The 17,046-nt window shown below is 43.7% G+C and overlaps 2 protein-coding genes across 2 annotated transcripts in view; both read left to right on the top strand.

Moving 5' to 3' along the window:
- Positions 1 to 14,009: 14,009 nt before the first annotated feature.
- Positions 14,010 to 15,156, top strand: LOC121477620 (basic proline-rich protein-like). Its single transcript, XM_041732065.1, has 2 exons — positions 14,010 to 14,299; positions 14,616 to 15,156. Exons 1-2 carry the CDS (start codon positions 14,010 to 14,012, stop codon positions 15,154 to 15,156), a joined length of 831 nt encoding a protein of 276 aa, XP_041587999.1.
- Positions 15,157 to 15,162: 6 nt separating this feature from the next.
- The window catches only part of PPM1L (protein phosphatase, Mg2+/Mn2+ dependent 1L), a 289,188-nt gene continuing 287,304 nt past the window's right edge, over positions 15,163 to 17,046 (top strand). The window contains exon 1 of the mRNA XM_041731505.1: positions 15,163 to 15,564. Coding sequence (XP_041587439.1) covers positions 15,166 to 15,564 — 399 coding nt within the window. The 5' untranslated portion in view covers positions 15,163 to 15,165. The remainder of the gene's footprint in view (positions 15,565 to 17,046) is intronic.

Raw genomic sequence — 17,046 nt, 5'->3', positions numbered from 1 at the left:
TTCAGTAGACTGAGGAAAGAGATTGCCCTCACCAATGTGGGTGAGCATTATCCAATCTGTTGAGGGCCAGAAGAGAACAAAAAGGCAAAGAAAGGATGAACCCTTTTCTTGAGCTGGAAGATCCACTTTTTACTGTCCTTGACATCGAAGCTCCTGGTTCTCAAGCTTTTGGCCTCAGACAGAATTACACTAGCAGCTTTCCTGGGTCTCTTGGCTCTTCAGCTCATAGATGGCAGGTTGTGGGGCTTCATGGCCTCCATTGCTGGGTTAGTCAATTACTGCAAGAAATCTCCTCCTTTATATCTTCATATATTGGTTCTACTCATTCTGTTTTTTTTGGAGAACTCTGAGTAAAAGACCAGCAGACACTGTGTGTGACCCTGGCCTTTTCTGCAGCAATTGGATTTCTAGCTGCCAGCACCTGAGATTCTTTGCTTCAGGGTTTTCACAGTCCACTGGATAAGGACTTTGTTACAGAATATAAATGTTTTCCAATTAATACCCTCTGGGGCAGTTCTCATCCAATGACTGATGGGAAGAGGTGGGTGGATAAAGGCTGCTGCTCCATTATCCCTCGAGTGGAATAACTCTGAGTTATTCTATTTACACTGTATATTCTGTTTACACCGACTTCTTTACTGGTGTTTCCCAGATTGTTAACCAAATAGGTATTTGCACTCAAATACTTGTTTCAGGCTTCTGTTTTTGAGGGACCTAACCCAAGACTTTTTACCAAGACTTTTTACCATAGGCTTTATGCACTATGGATGACTATGTTGTTTTAATCTATTTCTTAGCTCCAGCAATATCCCAGATGGATATTTTCTCCATTGACACTCAGCATACTTTTCAAAATATCTATGATTCTGACATTCTGCCAATTTTTTAAAAATTTTATTTATTTATTCATGAGAGACACACAGAGAAGGAGAGACATAAACAGAGGGAGAAGCAGTCTTCCTGTGGGGAGCCCAACGTGGGACCAGATCCCAGGACCCAAGGATCACGACTTGAGCCAAAGACAGACGCCCAACCACTGAACCACCCAGATACCCCGACATGCTACCAATTTTATTTAGAATATATACCATTACTTTCCTCCTACATAATTTTGTCTAAAATGTTATATTAAGTTTTGAGGATGGAAATATACATTTTTCCTATGTAAACATTGCTGAAAGTCAGTATTTCAAGAGATGTGACATTGCATGGGAACTGAGTGTTAAAAATCAAGAAGTATCAAAATGTGTAAAACCCAAAATATCCATTGATTGATGAGTGGATAAACAAAATGGTGTATGTACACACAATAGAATATTATACAGCCATAAAATGAAATGAAGTACTGATACACGTTACAACATGGATGAACCTTGAAAATGTGCTAAGTGAAAGGAGTCATGCTTAAAAGGCCACTAATTATATGACTCCAATTATATGAGATGTCCTGAATAGGCAAATAAAAAGATAGGAGACAAATTAATGGTTGATAGGGGCTAGAGGAAGGGCAAATAAGAGTGACTGCTAATGTATTCAGACTTTCTTTTGGGGATGATAAAAACATTCTGGAATTAGATAGTGGTGAAGGGTGTACAACCTTGTAAATACACTGAAAACCACTGAAATCAAGAAGCATCCTACCAGGAAAATGTTAACTGGGAAGATGTTTTGTGGAATATACTTATATTACCTTGAATTGCTCTCTAATTATTTTCTGGTTGAGTTTAGATTTAGTTTATGAAACTTCTCAAATTTTCTTGAAGATGGCTTTTTGCTCAGTGCTGCAGATGACCCCCTGGGAAGACTGCCTGGCATGAACTACATTCTTATAGGCCACAGAGAGGAGATTATGATCATTACTGGAGGAAGGCTTTCAACGAGCTTACCGTGGAAGTTGTGTTGTCATGGCATTTCACTAGTTGGCAGCTCAGCTTTCTGCAATAGTTGTTTCTAGTCCTCCATGCTCACAGCACAACTCATTAGCACCTCACCTCATGCCTCAGTCCACATCCCTCTCATCTGCCTCCCGGGGCTTCCTTGTCACTACTGAAGCACCATGTGCTGCAAGATTGCTTAGCATGCCTGACGTGCACTGGTCTGACCAGTCATGAGGCTGCAGGTATGCAGACAAGAGTGTCCTGGTTTTTTCCCTGGTTTTCGCTCACTGTCTCTTGCTTGTTAACTCACTCAGAGGAAGCCCTCTTGGCTGACATAGGCTTTGGCAGATCTCATAGCTGCCGAGAGGGTCGAGTAACAACTGGGAATTATGGGGGAGTTAGTGCCCCTTGGGGTAAACTTTATCCAATAAGAAAGAGTAGATGTGAAGAAACAAGCAAATAAATACTTCTACCCTCTCCCCTGTGAACTGTTCTGAGACTCAATGTTTCCATGTAGTTTCTTGAGAGATGAATGTGAGGAGTGAGAACCTAGCTGTGTTTTCTGGGATAGCTGTGGGCAATTCAGTGATGTACCACCTGGTATATCTTCCTCTTTTTTTCTGGATTCATTTCCCTTTTCCCTTCACTTTTGCTTCCTGGTATTGCACTTTCACAAACGAAGAGTTCACATATTGGTTTTGCCTCAGGCTCTGTTTTCTAGGGGACCTGGGGTAAGATAGTACATCATTTTCTCTTATAAAGAAGCATAACCTGTTCAGATCAGGGATTAGCACATACTAGGTAGAGGAAATGCTGGTGCCTAGTGTGGTATGCTATCAAGACATAATCAATTGATTTGGAGAAATAAGATTATTTAATTCACTTCTTTGCCATTAGACAAAGCTACCACTTCCTTTTATGTGGCATGCAAATGTACATTTTGTAAAGAAAATAAAACTTTGGGATCCCTGGGTGGCTCGGTGGTTTAGCGCCTGCCTTTGGCCCAGGGCGCAATCCTGGAGTCCCGGGATCGAGTCCCATGTCGGGCTCCCAGCATGGAGCCTGCTTCCCCCTCTGCCTGTGTCTCCGCCTCTCTCTCTCTCTCTCTCTCTCTGTGTGTGTCTCTCATGAAAAAATAAATAAATAAAATCTTTTTAAAAAAGAGATTATACTTCTAAAAAATAAAGTAAAATACCTTTTGTAAATCAGCATTTTAACCTATGTGTGTAGCACAAGTACTAAGCATAAATAATAAAATGAAACTAAATACACTAGCAAATGCAAACATTCACCTAAATGAGTTTTGTCTTTAAAAATATTTACTGTTGAAGATTACTCACTTCAAAATTTGTGCAATTATTCTAAAAAGTTTGGAAACTAGTAGCCTACATTTGGTGTATGGGCTCTTCACATAAGCTATCTGATTTAGTCTGCCCTTCTCAATTAGCACCTTTGTTTGGTGCTGCTTAAAGACCCTTGGAACAAGAACTGAGTAGATCAGGGCTTCTCAAATCTTTAAAGCCTGTGTCTTCTACAATGACTCTTTTCAGTGTCTGTCTCAGGCATGAATATTTTCATGATCCTTAGAGATAAGGAGTATTGCATCTCTTTAATACCTTAAATTAAACCTGATTTGAGCTTTCTAGTCCACAAGGTTGGTAATATATTTCCATATATATATATTTTTTTAAGATTTATTTATTCATTAGAAACACACACACACACACACACACAGAGGCAGAGACACAGGCAGCGGGAGAAGCAGGCTCCATGCAAGGAGCCTGATGTGGGACTCTATTCTGGGTCTCCAGGATCACACCCTGGGTTGCAGGTGGCGCTAAACCGCTGTGCCACCGGGGCTGCCCAAGGCCTAAAGATTTAAGAGGCACCTGAGTGGTTCAGTTTGTTAAGAATCTATCTGACTCTTGGTTTTGGCTCAGGTCTTGATCTCATGGGTCATGGGTTCAGGCCCAGAGTTGGGCTCCTTGCTTAGTGGGAAGTCTACTTGAAGATTCTCTCCCTCTGCCCCTCCCCACCTCAAAAATAAATAAATCTTAAAAAGAGAAAAAAAGACCTTAAGGTCTAAAAAGTTCACTCATTAAAAAAAAAAAATACTAGCTAAATCAAAATGAATGCTTAGTTAAATTTTTTTTGCTTAAAATTTTTTTTGCTTAAATTTTTATAAAATGTTCTCCTGTTGCATGTTTGCTGATAATTGAATTTTTTTTTGATAATTGAATTTTTTTTTGATAATTGAATTTAATATAAAAAATTCCATCACATTTGAAAATGGTTCAAAAGGTTTTTCAGAATGTACACAATAACTTCCTCAGAAATTAGAGCCAAACATAAATTAAATGAATTAGGCATAGAAAAATAATCTCAGAAGCAAAATTACAGAAACTCAAAAAAAATTTTGGGCCAAAGAAATTTTATTTAGTGTGGGACATGGGTGTATTTCAATATGGTTTACATGAGGTAAGGTGGTGCCTCTGAAAGTAAGTGCTTGGGGATTATAACAGGTTTTTTTTTTTTTTAAGATTTTTATTTATTTATTTTAGAGAGAGAGTGCATGCAAGTCAGAGGAGGGGCAGAGGGAGAGGGAAAAAGAGAATCTCAAGCAGATTCCCCCATCAGATTGAGCCATTTAGGCGTTCCGGGGACTCTAACAGCTTTAAAGCAGCCCTACTGATCTGCATCTTTGGGAATCCTGACTGGAAAAGAAGCCTGTCCTTGAGGTCATCCAGTGATCTTGCCCATCTGAAGCAGGTCTTGCTTGCCTGGATCTGTGTCCAGCTTGCTCTTGCCTGCACCATAAGGCAGCAGGTGGTCTCTGATGGTGGCATCTATTCCCCTGGTCTCAAGCTTGGGTCTCTGAGCATGGACTGAGCACTGAGTTCTGTAAGGTCATTCAGCACCCCCAGGATGCTATGGCTTTGCCCCTCAGGGCTCCTCCTCTCCAAAAACTATCTTAACCACAGTTTCAGTTTCCTTCTCTCTTACAGACACGGACTTTCCAAACCAATGTGGATGTTCTGCTGAACAATCTCAATACCACTGAATGAATCATTCATGATCTCCTGGGCTAAGAGAACCCAGATATCTAGAGCCTAAGGGCTGAAGGTTCTTCCTCAGAGAGGAAGAGGGAAGTGACTTCTTTATTATTATTTTTTTATGCAAGGCTACAAGGACAAAACATAAAAACAAAATAAAAAAAAAGAATTTATTTATTTATTTATTTATTTATTTATTTATTTATTTTTGAATTGATTTATTTTAACTCACCATTATGATTATACTTATTTATTTTTAATAATATTTATTTATTTATTTTAGAGTGAAAAAGAAAGAGAGAGAGAGAGCAATTGAGCACAGGGTGGGGAGGGGCAGAGAGAGAAAAATCTCAAGTAGATTCCCTGCTAAACAAGGAGCCAGACAGATAATGACAGCACAGGGACTTGATATCATGACCCTGAGATCATGACCCTGAGACCATATCCTGAGCTGAAATCGGGAATCAGACTTTTAACCACTAAGCCACCCAGGCACCCCTGAGTTTCTTAAAAAAGAACAAAAGGAAGCTTAAAAAGTACACTTTGTCAAACCACACTTCCCACCTCCTTCCATCTCATTCTCCTATGTGATCTTTTCTCTCCTCCTCCCCACTTATTCCCAATGAAAATCATCTGTGGGAATGATGAGGCTTTACTGTTCAGTAACTGTTAATCTTTGGGATGAATCCCAAATAAGAATATACTCTCTTCTTAAGCTCTGAAATCACAGGATATTTCTATTTTAAGGTTATAGATATTTTACAATGAGATTCAGACATATAATCACATCAATCAAGACTTCTTTTCAACTTCTGATTGGGTCTCATCCAGCAGGCATGGATTCTTATTGAAAGACATTTTCAGTGAATAGCCAGGGTCTACAATTACAATGGAGTAATATTTTATGCTTTATATCCACTCACAGCTTTCTCTTCCCAAAAGCATAATCATGATTTTAACATCTGTCTTAGATGCACTCACTTCTTTTTTGGATGCCATAATATTTAAGACCTTCTGTTTCTTAATGTCTTTATAGATATTCTGGTACTAAAGTTGCATTGGTTTGAACTTGACTTCCACAGAACTGTAACTGTGGAGGCACGAAGTCCAAATGTGATCAGCCTGTTTCAAAGGAAGGCTTTGCATAAAAGATAGACCTGACACTATTGGCACATAAATAAATGTTAACGAGGCTGACTCTTCTTTCAAAAAAGACTTCAGATCAGTTTATTAGTAGTAAATACTGAAGTTGCCAGGAGCAAGTTCTAAGTTTTATTATTATTGCTGTTGTTGTTGTAAGAAACACATAACATAAAATTTACCATCCTAACCGTTTTGAGTTTAGAAAGTAAAGCATGTTACATTGTTGTACAAGAAATCTCCAAAACATTTTCACCTTGCAAAACTTGGAAACTCCACACCCATTAAAAAAAAACATTCCCCACCACCCCCTCCTAGCAACCCCTTGTCATCGCCATTCTACTTTATGTTCCTATGAATTTGACTATTCTGGGTATCTCTTATAAGTGGAATCATATAGGACTTGTTTTTTTGTGACTGACTTATTAGCATAATGTCCTCTTTGCATAATGTCCATAATGTTCATCCATGTTGCAGCATGTGACAGGATTTCCTTCCTTTTCAAAGCTATTTCATTGTATGTATATATCACATTTTATTTGTCTACTCATTTGTCAATGGACATTTGGGTTGCTTCTGTCTCCTGACTATTGTGAATAGTGTTGCTATGAATATGGGTGTGCAAATACAAGGCATAAGTTTTGAAGCATATTTTCCTACTATGATGATGGGTCTGAGTGGATTTAGTCACATTAGAGTAACCATATCTCTGATCTTATTATTTTCCTTCTTTGAAAAACTGCCACCTCTCTGTATAACCAATGAAATAATATAAACTTATTATTCAAAGTTTTCCAAAATACAGGGCCTAGTGATGAATCCTGATTTATCTCCTGCTACTCTTCTAAGCTTTCTTCTTTTTGAAACACTGTGAGCAAACAGAAAAAGATGCCCTTTCTTCTTTCTGGAAGTCTATCTCCTGTATGCAACCCCACTTTTTCTGCATGTCCAAATTCTCGCATTCCCTCCTTCATGAAGCCTTCCTGATCTCTCAAGTCAGATATGGTTTCTTTCTCCTAAAAATCCCCAGAATGTCTTGTGTCACATAGGGTCTTATTATGCCCTATTCTATATTATGAGTTGCCTATAAACTTACTGTATCTATTCACCCCCTTTGACTTAATACTAATTCACTTCTATTGGATGCTTACTATGTGCCAAACACTAAGCACTAAGCACTTTGTGTATATTACCTCCTGTAACACTTAAAATGACCTATAAAATAGGTATGATAATTATCTCACTGATGGGAAAATGGAGGTAAACAGGTTGCCACATTGTGTGTTTTGAGTGGAGGAGATGGGCTGGTGATTTTGCAGTGGAAATGACAAGGGATCAACGTGGTGGAAGTAGTGAACACTGGCACGGGGAGTGCCAACCCAAGAACGGCAATTTATTCCATTTCAGAAGGGCTGCCAGACCCTTCTTCTGACTTTACAATCAGCACGCTCACCACAGGAAGTATATACTATGTGCTTATGCGTTTATTAATGACATTTGTCAATTTGTAGTATGTTTATAGATGATTATATGTTTAAAAAACTGTCCTTCTCACCATTAGCTCCATGAAGGTAGGAAACATGTCAGTTTTGCCTGGTTTCTAGTACAGTGCATAACTGAAATAGAGGCTGAATAAATGATAAATGAATAAATAGATGAATGAATCAATGAATGAGTTATACTTTATACTGTATTGGGAATGGTAAGAAAAATTGCTGGAGAAATGTGCCCTCAGTGCTTTGGAGATTCTGATGTGCTTGGAGGGGTAAAAAGCTTACTTGCCCACTCTAAGCATGATATAAAAGGCATAAATTATTAACAAAAGAGATAGAATTGATTTTATAAAAATAAAATATAAACAAAACCAGAAGTAAAGCTTCTTATATTTCAAAGCATCATAAACAATGGAAATGTAAATGATAAGATGGGGGAAATATGTACGGCTTAAATATCAGCCTTAAGATAAAAAAACTTTTACACATCAAAAGAAAAAAAGACAAATATCCTAGTTGAAAAATGGACAAAGGATACTCATTTTTAAAAATGTTTGTTCTTGCAAAGAATTTCCTTGTATCTGTAATGAAAGTATGATCTTAAGAAGAGCAACAATGTAAAAAAAAAAAAAAAAAGGTTAAAAAAAACCCTGAATGGCCTTTAACATTTTGTCTGTTAGTAAAATCAATTTTCAACTATCCATGGGTGAGTTATTCTTCGACCTTTTTTTTTATTGCTGTCCAGAATTCAAGGCACATTGATTAGTTTCACTTATTACCAGCAATAGTAGAAAGAATTTGCGTGGGGCTGAAATAATGATTTTAGAATAACTACCTTCATTCATTCATGAACAAATACTTACAGTACGCTTACTGCATGCCAGGCATTGTGTTAGGTGCTGGAGTTAACCTTGGAGAGCAAGACAGAAACGTTCCTGTTCTCATGGAGCATATAAACTATAGTGAGAGTGGGGGCAGGGAGCAGACATTAACTTTAAACAAATCACACAAAATATACACGTACAGCTTTGATGAGCACTCTGAAGTAAAAGTACAGTTGCCATGAGAGAGAGCAAGAGGGATCTCATTTAGATTGTTGAGTCAGGAAGGGCTCTTGAGAGAGTGATGTAGGAGCTGAGATCTGAGGGATAATAGTGAACTAGGAAGTGTGGAGGGAAGAGTGGGCTCGGGAAAGGCGAGCGTACCAGCTAAATGGAACTGTATGAATAAAGGTCCTGAGTCAAAAGGAAGCTTGACGCTTTATAGAACTGTAAGAAGGCAAATGTGGCTGAAGTGGATGGGCTGAGGGAGCAGCTGCTATGGCATAAGGCTGGGAAGGACAGGAAGGACATAGCTAAGACATGTACCTTTATCCTAAGACTGCTGTGAAGTCATTTAAGGGTTTTAAGCAAGACTATTAAACTATTCATAATTTTTCACATTATAAATTAGCTAGAATGTTGATGTGTGTTAATTAGGATAAAAAAATTCAGGTAATGCTTTAGATTAACTTTATAATTTAGGAAGCTTGTTTGAAGATTATCATAGATGAAGGATTCTTAGGATAAGTGTGGTTTATGTACACAGACTTGGTGCAATGATATAAAAATCTTATTCAGAAAACAAGTATCCTGGGATGCCTGGGTGGCTCAGCAGTTGAGCATCTGCCTTTGGCTCAGAGCATGATCCCAGAGTCCCGGGATCGAGTCCCACAATGGGCTTCCTGCATGGAGCCTGCTTCTCCCTCTGCCTGTGTCTCTGCCTCTCTCTCTGTGTCTCTCATGAATAAATAAATTAAAAAATCTTAAAAAAAAAGTATCCTTGATATATCTTTGTAATTAACACAAAAACTTGGGTGATAGAAACCTTGTGTTTTTGGAGTCCAGTGAAATAAAATCATATTACACTATAAAGTGATTCGTGTCTGTCAGATTAGTTTTCCATTTGATACAATTGAGATATTAAAATTACAAGTCCAGATTGATATAGTATACTGACTTAAAATGATGAATTTATTTTCTTGGCTGTACTACTAAAACAGATTCATTTTCACTTAAAGTGCATTTAAAACTGAAGATTTATTATTAAACTTTGCATCTAAGAAGGTTTTACGAGAAACACTGAAGATTAAATATGGGTTAATAGTCACGATTGCAGTTAATCATTTACCTAAAGACCAATGTTGAAAATTACTTTTAAGATAGAATTTATAGTAATGGGCCCTTTTATTAAAGGGCTTTGACCACACTGTTGGTGGGAGTATAAACGAGAACAATGTATTTTCAAAAATTATTTGGCCCCAAATTGTAAAGTTGAAGATTTTCATTCCCAACTACTCTATACTACTGTAGGGAAACTTTTGCACACACACCCAAGAGATAGTACAAAAATTGTTCATGAACTCATTGATCATAACAGCAAAAAACTGGGTACTCAAATGTCCATAGAATGAAGATAAATAAATTGTAGAACAGCCACACACTAAAATATTATGTAGTAGTGAAAATGACTTCCATGCCATTGTAATGGCATAGAAGGATCTAGAAGTACAATATTAGGTAAAAAAAAAAACAACAAAAAACCCCAAAAAACAAACAAACAAACAAACAAAAAACCCCCAGAAGACTACACACAGTAAGATACCCACTTTATAAAAAGCTTAAAGGTGAGCAAAACTAAAAAAATATATATTACTTAGGGATGCAGACATATATGATGATGTTATTTTTTAAAAAGACAAGGGGATGGTACAACACAAAATTTAGGATAGCTGTTACCTGTGCAGGACAAGGAAGGAAGTGGGATAGGGAAAGAAACTCCTAGGCTGGTACACAGATTTGTCACAGGTCAGTTTTTAGGTGGGATGATGGATTCATGGATTCATGGGTGTAGTACTGATGTTTGCTGTGCTTCGTGTACCCTTTGTATGTATAGTTTAAAAATATAGATGTATATTGATAGAATATTAGTTAAAGAATACTACTCAGTACGCCGTATATATTTATATGCATTAGGCAGGAACAACACAAAATACAAACATGAACAATACAGAATACAAATTAAACTCATAATTGGGAAATTGAAAAATGTTCAGAGATTTTCTATATGTATAGAAGATGAATTTAAAACATTTCAGGGATACTTTCATTACATTGATTGTTTAGAGTTGATAAATCATTTTACTTCATTTTTACAACTTAGTAATTGACAAAACCATAAAGAAGGGCAGCCCAGGTGGCTCAGCGGTTTAGCGCCGCCTTCAGCCCAGGGTGTGACCCTGGAGACCTGGGATCGAGTCCCACGTCAGGCTACCTGAATGGAGCCTGCTTCTCCCTTTGTCTGTGTCTCTGCCTCTGTGTCTTTCATGAATAAATTAATAAAATCTTAAAAAAAAAAACAAAAAGAAATGGGGACATCATAGATTGACATCATACAGAAAATAAGTGTTATCAAACTGTTTTAAAGATTTCTTAAACCTAAGAGCTACAATTCTGAAAGTTCTTTCTGAATGTGTTACTTCTAAAAGCTATATTTTTTGGTCTTTATATTCTTGCAAGGCTGACATGAGTTCATTGCATAGTTGAAAATGGTAATTACCTGGTAAATATTTATTATTATTATTGTATTTCATGAAAACCTAGGCTTGCAATTAGCTTTTGGTTCATTACTATGTCACCTGTAATGGTATAGAATTTGTATAAGGGACAGTCTGTGGTACTTTTTTCTTCCCTGTGAAATTCAGATAGTATTTCACTCTAGCAACAAATCTTTTAGGCTTTTTTGTAGAGATGAAGGACAGTTTACTTGTACTTGTCCTCTGCGCAGCACATATTTTCAGTGGGTGAGGTACTTAACAGTGCAGCTTTGACAAGGCTAAAGCCAAAGGTTAAAGTCAGAATTGTGGGATAAGAATCTGTGTAGTCTTTTTCATATTTCTGTGACAAAAGAGCCACTGAAATATTACTAGAGAAGCATAAAAATTAGACTAATCATCTCGGTATCACTGGGAAATCAATGGATCTTAAGAGCACTGGATTGGTGGTCAGAAGAACTGAGTCTGACTTTCCAACTTCTTATACTGAATTGTGGGTTTTTTTTTAAAAAGATTTTATTTATTTATTCATGAGAGACACAGAAGGAGAGAGAGGCAGGGATCAAGGAGAGGGAGAAGCAGTTTCCATGCAGGGAGCCCGACATGGGACTTGATCCTGGGTCTCCAGGATCATACCTGGGGCCGAAGGCAGGTGTTAAACCGCTAAGTCACTGGGGCTCCTGTGATTTGTGGTATTCATTTACATCTTCGTGCCTCATTTTCCTCATATTTATAACAGTGATAGCAGCTCCTTGATCTTCTTCCTAGGATTATTATAAGGATGGAAATAAATTGATATACATAAAAACCTTCATAATTTCTAGGAATATGCAAAGGTTACTTTGTCATTAGAGGAAGGTCTTTTTCTCAAATATATTAACATTCATAGCAAACCATAACAAAACACTTTATTAGGCCTTTAAAAGTTACTGTGTAAACGATATGAATTTCTTAATAGAAATAAGAAAATGCCTGTAGGGTCTACTTGAAAAATCATTTTATTGATTTTTCATAAAAATGAACTACCTAGATGCAAATGTCAAAGCATATCTCCCCAGAATCCACAGGATATCTTAGATCTATTAATCAAGTCAAGCCCTCCTTTTGCTACTTCTAGAGAAACCAGTATGGTCCTTTCTCTTCTTTATTAGGTATGGAGGAAACACAAATCATGCCTCTCATGAGTATCTGCTGCTGTCACCAATATAGTAATGTAGTGGACCAGCTGGGTGGACCCCTAGATTTGGAATTTTACTTCTGCTCCAGGGCCTAATTAGACTTGTTCTGGAATCTTGATCAGCTTATGTGGAAGCTGCTTTTGCCATTACGTACAGAGAAACTGACAATACACCCAGAAGATATTTGCTAATTTACAGTAAGAAATATCGTGGACTCGTATCTTCACGACACCACTAATGTATTACTTTTGCTTTAGAGTTCCTAAAGGCTTTTTAAATTCATTATCTCACTTTGGAATCTCCTGACTTAAGACTTTTGAACAGGATGGCCTAATTTATTTCAAAACTATTAATTCAATTTATCAGGTGGAATATACTGAAAAGTGCAAAACAAAAGAGGGGGCCAGTATCTTAGATGTCAAAAACAACATACTGTTAGCAGTTTTTCCTATAGTCTTCCTGCCTTCTGTATGCATGCGTTTATAATTGAGAACGTACTGTGTATGCCATTTAAAAGTCGGAGCTTTCTTTCTTTTCTGGTTATGATAGCAAGCTATGTTTTTTTTGTAAATATTTTGGAAAAGTCGTAGAAAGCAGACAAAAGTCCAAAAGCAGAACATGAAAACCACGTATCATCCACTATTGTGGTTAAGCACGCCGAACACTTTGGTGTATTTCCTTTCAATATTTTATTCCTTTTTAATTTTAATTTAAAAAATTTTTTTTTAATTAAACGTAGTCGGTATCATACCAAGGCGGGAATGCTTGGGGGGGGGGGGGGGGTCAGACGCGCAGGGGCTGGGCTGGGTCAGGCGGCGTCTACCCTCCAGGCTGGCGGATCAGCACTTCTCTTCCTGGACAGGGGCAGCGAGAGTGAATAATTCCCTTTAAAGCTTACTTCTTTCTGTATTTTATTTTTTTAAAAAAGATTTCTATTTATTCATTAGAGATGCACAGAGAGAGAGGCACAGACTCAGGCAGAGGGAGAAGCAGGCCCCATGCAGGGAGCCCGATGCGGGACTCGATCCCGGGTCTCCAGGATCACGCCCTGGGCTGAAGGCGACACTAAACCGCTGCGCCACCGGGGCCGCCCTCTTTCTGTATTTTAAGGTGACCCGCACACTGTCGTCCCCCCATCGACACCTGCCCGCATTTCAACGAGCTGTCTTGGGCGGCTTCTGGAGGCCAGAGAGGAGCAGAGAGGTCTGCTCTGCCCCGCGGCCCTTCCCACCTGCACCTCCAAAGACCCCCGCCCCCGCTTCCCTCCGTCCTGCGGCGGCCGAGCAGGTGGTAGGAGGCCGCGAGGCTGGAGCTTTCCCAGCGGTCCCGGAAGTCTCGGCCGCCGCAGGCTCGGGAACGCCCCGGGGCTCCGCTAGGCGGCTCCGTGCGTCTCCGCCCAAGGCCCCCGGTCCCGGCGCGGACGCAGCCCCAGGGAGGCCGGCCCTCGCCTCCCTCCCGAGCTGACCCGCGGAGCGCGCTTCCGTGCTTCCAGGGCGCTGGAGTCCTCGCGCCCCGCTGCTCCCGGAGCGTCTCTGCTCGGCGAGGAGGCCTCTAGGCCTCAGCTCGCTCTCCGCCCGCGTGAGAGCCCCGCAGGCCGCCGCCGCAGAGCCCAACCGTCGGGTCCCGTCCGCCTCGCTTCGCGCGCCGGCAGAAGTGCGTCCCTTCTCGCTTGCCTTATGCCCGGCGAGGCGGGGACCGCACTACAGTGCTGCCGGCCGGAGGGGGGGACGCTCCCGGGCGGCGCTCTGCTTTCCAGCGGCGACGCCAGCTCCCGAGGAAACCGCCGTTCGCAGTACCGGGGAGCCGCAGTATTTGGTCCCGGGAGCCCGCGCAGGAGCGGGGAAGGGTCACCGCCTCGAGCCAGGCAGCGGGCGCGCCCCCCTCCTCCCCCTCGCTTCGTCGGAGCGGCCCGGAGCTGCGAGCGCGCCGGCCGCGGCGGAGCTTCCCCGGCGCTTGACAGCTCGGCGCGAGCACCGCGGGCCTGGAGCCCCGGCTGCGGGGCGGGGCGGGGCGAGCGCGCGTGGGGCGGGGCGAGCGCGCGTGGGGCGGGGCGGGGCGGGGCGGGGCGGGGCGAGCGCGGGCCGGGGCCGAGGAGCGAGCGCGCGAGCGGAGCCGAGCGGCGCCGAGCCGAGCCGGGAGGTGCTGGGGAGAGGCAGGCAGAGCCCGCCGGCCGCCTGCGGCTCCGCGCGGATCGTGCTGCGTCGCCGGGCGCCGCGTACCCCCGCCTCTGCCCGGGCTCCCGCAAAACTTTTATTCTCTGGGGCTCCTCGGGGTGTCTGCAGGCGTCGGAGCGCTCGGCCGCCGCGGCCGCCGAGGGGACGTGCATCCCTTGCCCGCTGGGCTCCCGCGCCCCGCGCCTGCTCACCTGCTGCTGATCGCTCCCCCGGGCGGCGAGGGGTACCGCGGAGCGGCCGCGCCCCCCGCCCCCGCCCGAACCCGAATCCTCCCGCCCGCCGCGGTGGACTCGCCCGGCGCAACTTTAACTTGATTCCTCCCCCCGGCTCGCGGCCGCCGCTGCCGTCCGGGCCGCCGCCTCACAAAGGGGCGCGGGGAGGGGAGGCGGCGCGGTCCGCGGGCACAGGCGCCGGTGCGCAGGGCGCGGGCCTCCCCGCCGCCGCGGCCGGGAGACAAAAGGGAAACTGCCTGCGCTCGCCGTGCGGGCCGGAGCCGCCTGCTCGCCCGCCTGCCGCCCGGCTCGGCGAGTCTCCTCCCCCGCCCTCGGCTGCTGCTCCGCCTCCCTCCCCGCGGGCCGGCCCCGCAGTGCTCCGGGACCCGGCGAGCCTCGGGGGCCCCGCGCGTCGCTGCTGGTGGTTGGGGCTGTAGCGATAATAAATGATAGAGGATACAATGACTTTGCTGTCTCTGCTGGGTCGCATCATGCGCTACTTCTTGCTGAGACCCGAGACGCTCTTCCTGCTGTGCATCAGCCTGGCGCTGTGGAGTTACTTCTTCCACACGGACGAGGTGAAGACCATCGTCAAGTCCAGCCGGGACGCCGTGAAGATGGTGAAGGGCAAGGTGGCCGAGATCATGCAGAACGACCGGCTCGGGGGTCTCGACGTCCTGGAGGCCGAGTTCTCCAAGACCTGGGAGTTTAAGAGCCACAACGTGGCTGTGTATTCCATCCAGGGCCGGCGAGACCACATGGAGGACCGGTTCGAAGTTCTTACGGACCTGGCCAACAAGACGCACCCGTCCATCTTCGGGATCTTTGACGGACACGGGGGCGAGGTAGGAGCCCTCGAGGGCTTGTTCGTGTGGGTGTGCGTGGACGAGGGTGGTGTGAGCAGCGAGGTGGGAGCGGGTGCGAGGGGCGTGCTGATGACCCGGCGTCCGCCTGCACAAAGACACCGGATCCAAATGTGGCTCAGGTTGTTTGAAAAATACTGCTGGACCCGCACCTCTTGGTGTCTCGCAGGGGCCAGGTGGGGGTGGGGTGGGGGTGGGGTGGCGGTGGGGGGAGGGTCGTCCACCGTCTGGTTTGTGCCTCGTAATTTATGAGGTTCCCCAAGGCCAGAACCAGGCAAATGACTGTGCTAGTTTTTTTCGGGGAGAGTTTATGGTCCCCACGGACAACTTTGGCCCAGGGCCTCAGCGCCCCTTGTTCTAGGGTTTGAGGCTAAGCTAGCCACAAAGAAGAAAGATAATATCTTTGACTCTCTTTCAAGAAGAGAGGCAGAATCTGCAGAGCCCGGGCAGTGAGGCAGGGCTCGGCGAGACTGAAGGAAGCTGGGACTCCTTCCCGTCGCATCCTCCCAGAGGGGGCACCGGAGGGACCGCTCTGCGCCTCTTCCCAACTCCATTAACTTTGCAAGTGCAATCGGGCCGGTTGTCGGCAGCGCCTCGCAGGTCGCCTGCTTTTAGCTGGATCGAGGCGCGGGGCCGGGATGCCTCTGGCCTTTGCGGAGGTGGCAATGCCCGCATGGGCGGCGGTGCCCAGATCTCGCCCGGGCGCGCTGGCCGGCGTGGGTGCGCAGGCATCTCCTTGCTTCTAAACTCCTTTATTTGGGGTTCGTCTGGGGCAAGAGACGATGCGGGAGGCCGGTTCAGGTCCCTCTGCTGCATTTCTGCGGCACCCTGATTGCGTGCCAGGGCTCAGATTTCCTGGAGGTCGGGGCGAGGGTTGGCTCTGGTGGTTGGGCATTGGTCCAGGGGAAGTGAGTGGCAAATGTGGCTCCGGCGCCGGGCTCCCAAGCACATCAGGCCAGCCACCCCATCTTCTCAGTTGGTAGTTTGTAAGAGTTTCAGTGTTGCATACATCCTTTTTTTTTTCTTTTTTTTCAGCATACTTTCTTACTCCTATTACCTCTGCCCTCTTCTTCATTAGCCCCCTTCCCTACCTTCATGCTCTGTGCTGGCATCCAGCTTTCCCTCCAGCTCTCATCTTGGTCCTTCTGGTCTCTGGTGGGCTGCAGAGGATGTCAGTAGGTCATTCTTTTTCAGGATTTGCTTTTTCTTTGGCCTTTGTTTTGGGTGAACACTGGGAAAGCTTTCAATTGGTTATCTTATTTGCATTCTGTCTTTGATACAAAGTCCTTCACCCACCACTCTGCTAATCATTCTGAGATACTGTGTCTATCTGCCTTAAACCAACTTTGCCAGGAATGACAAACTTAGTTGGAAAATTTATGGGGTAGAACTAACAACAGTTTTTGCTATTTTTCCATCCACCCTAGCCCAAGTTCTGTCTTTCAAAATGAAGGTTTCTTACTG

This window comes from Vulpes lagopus, chromosome 17 (assembly GCF_018345385.1).
Source record: "Vulpes lagopus strain Blue_001 chromosome 17, ASM1834538v1, whole genome shotgun sequence".
Lineage (NCBI taxonomy): Eukaryota > Metazoa > Chordata > Mammalia > Carnivora > Canidae > Vulpes > Vulpes lagopus.
This window is presented reverse-complemented; position numbering and strand designations above follow the sequence as displayed.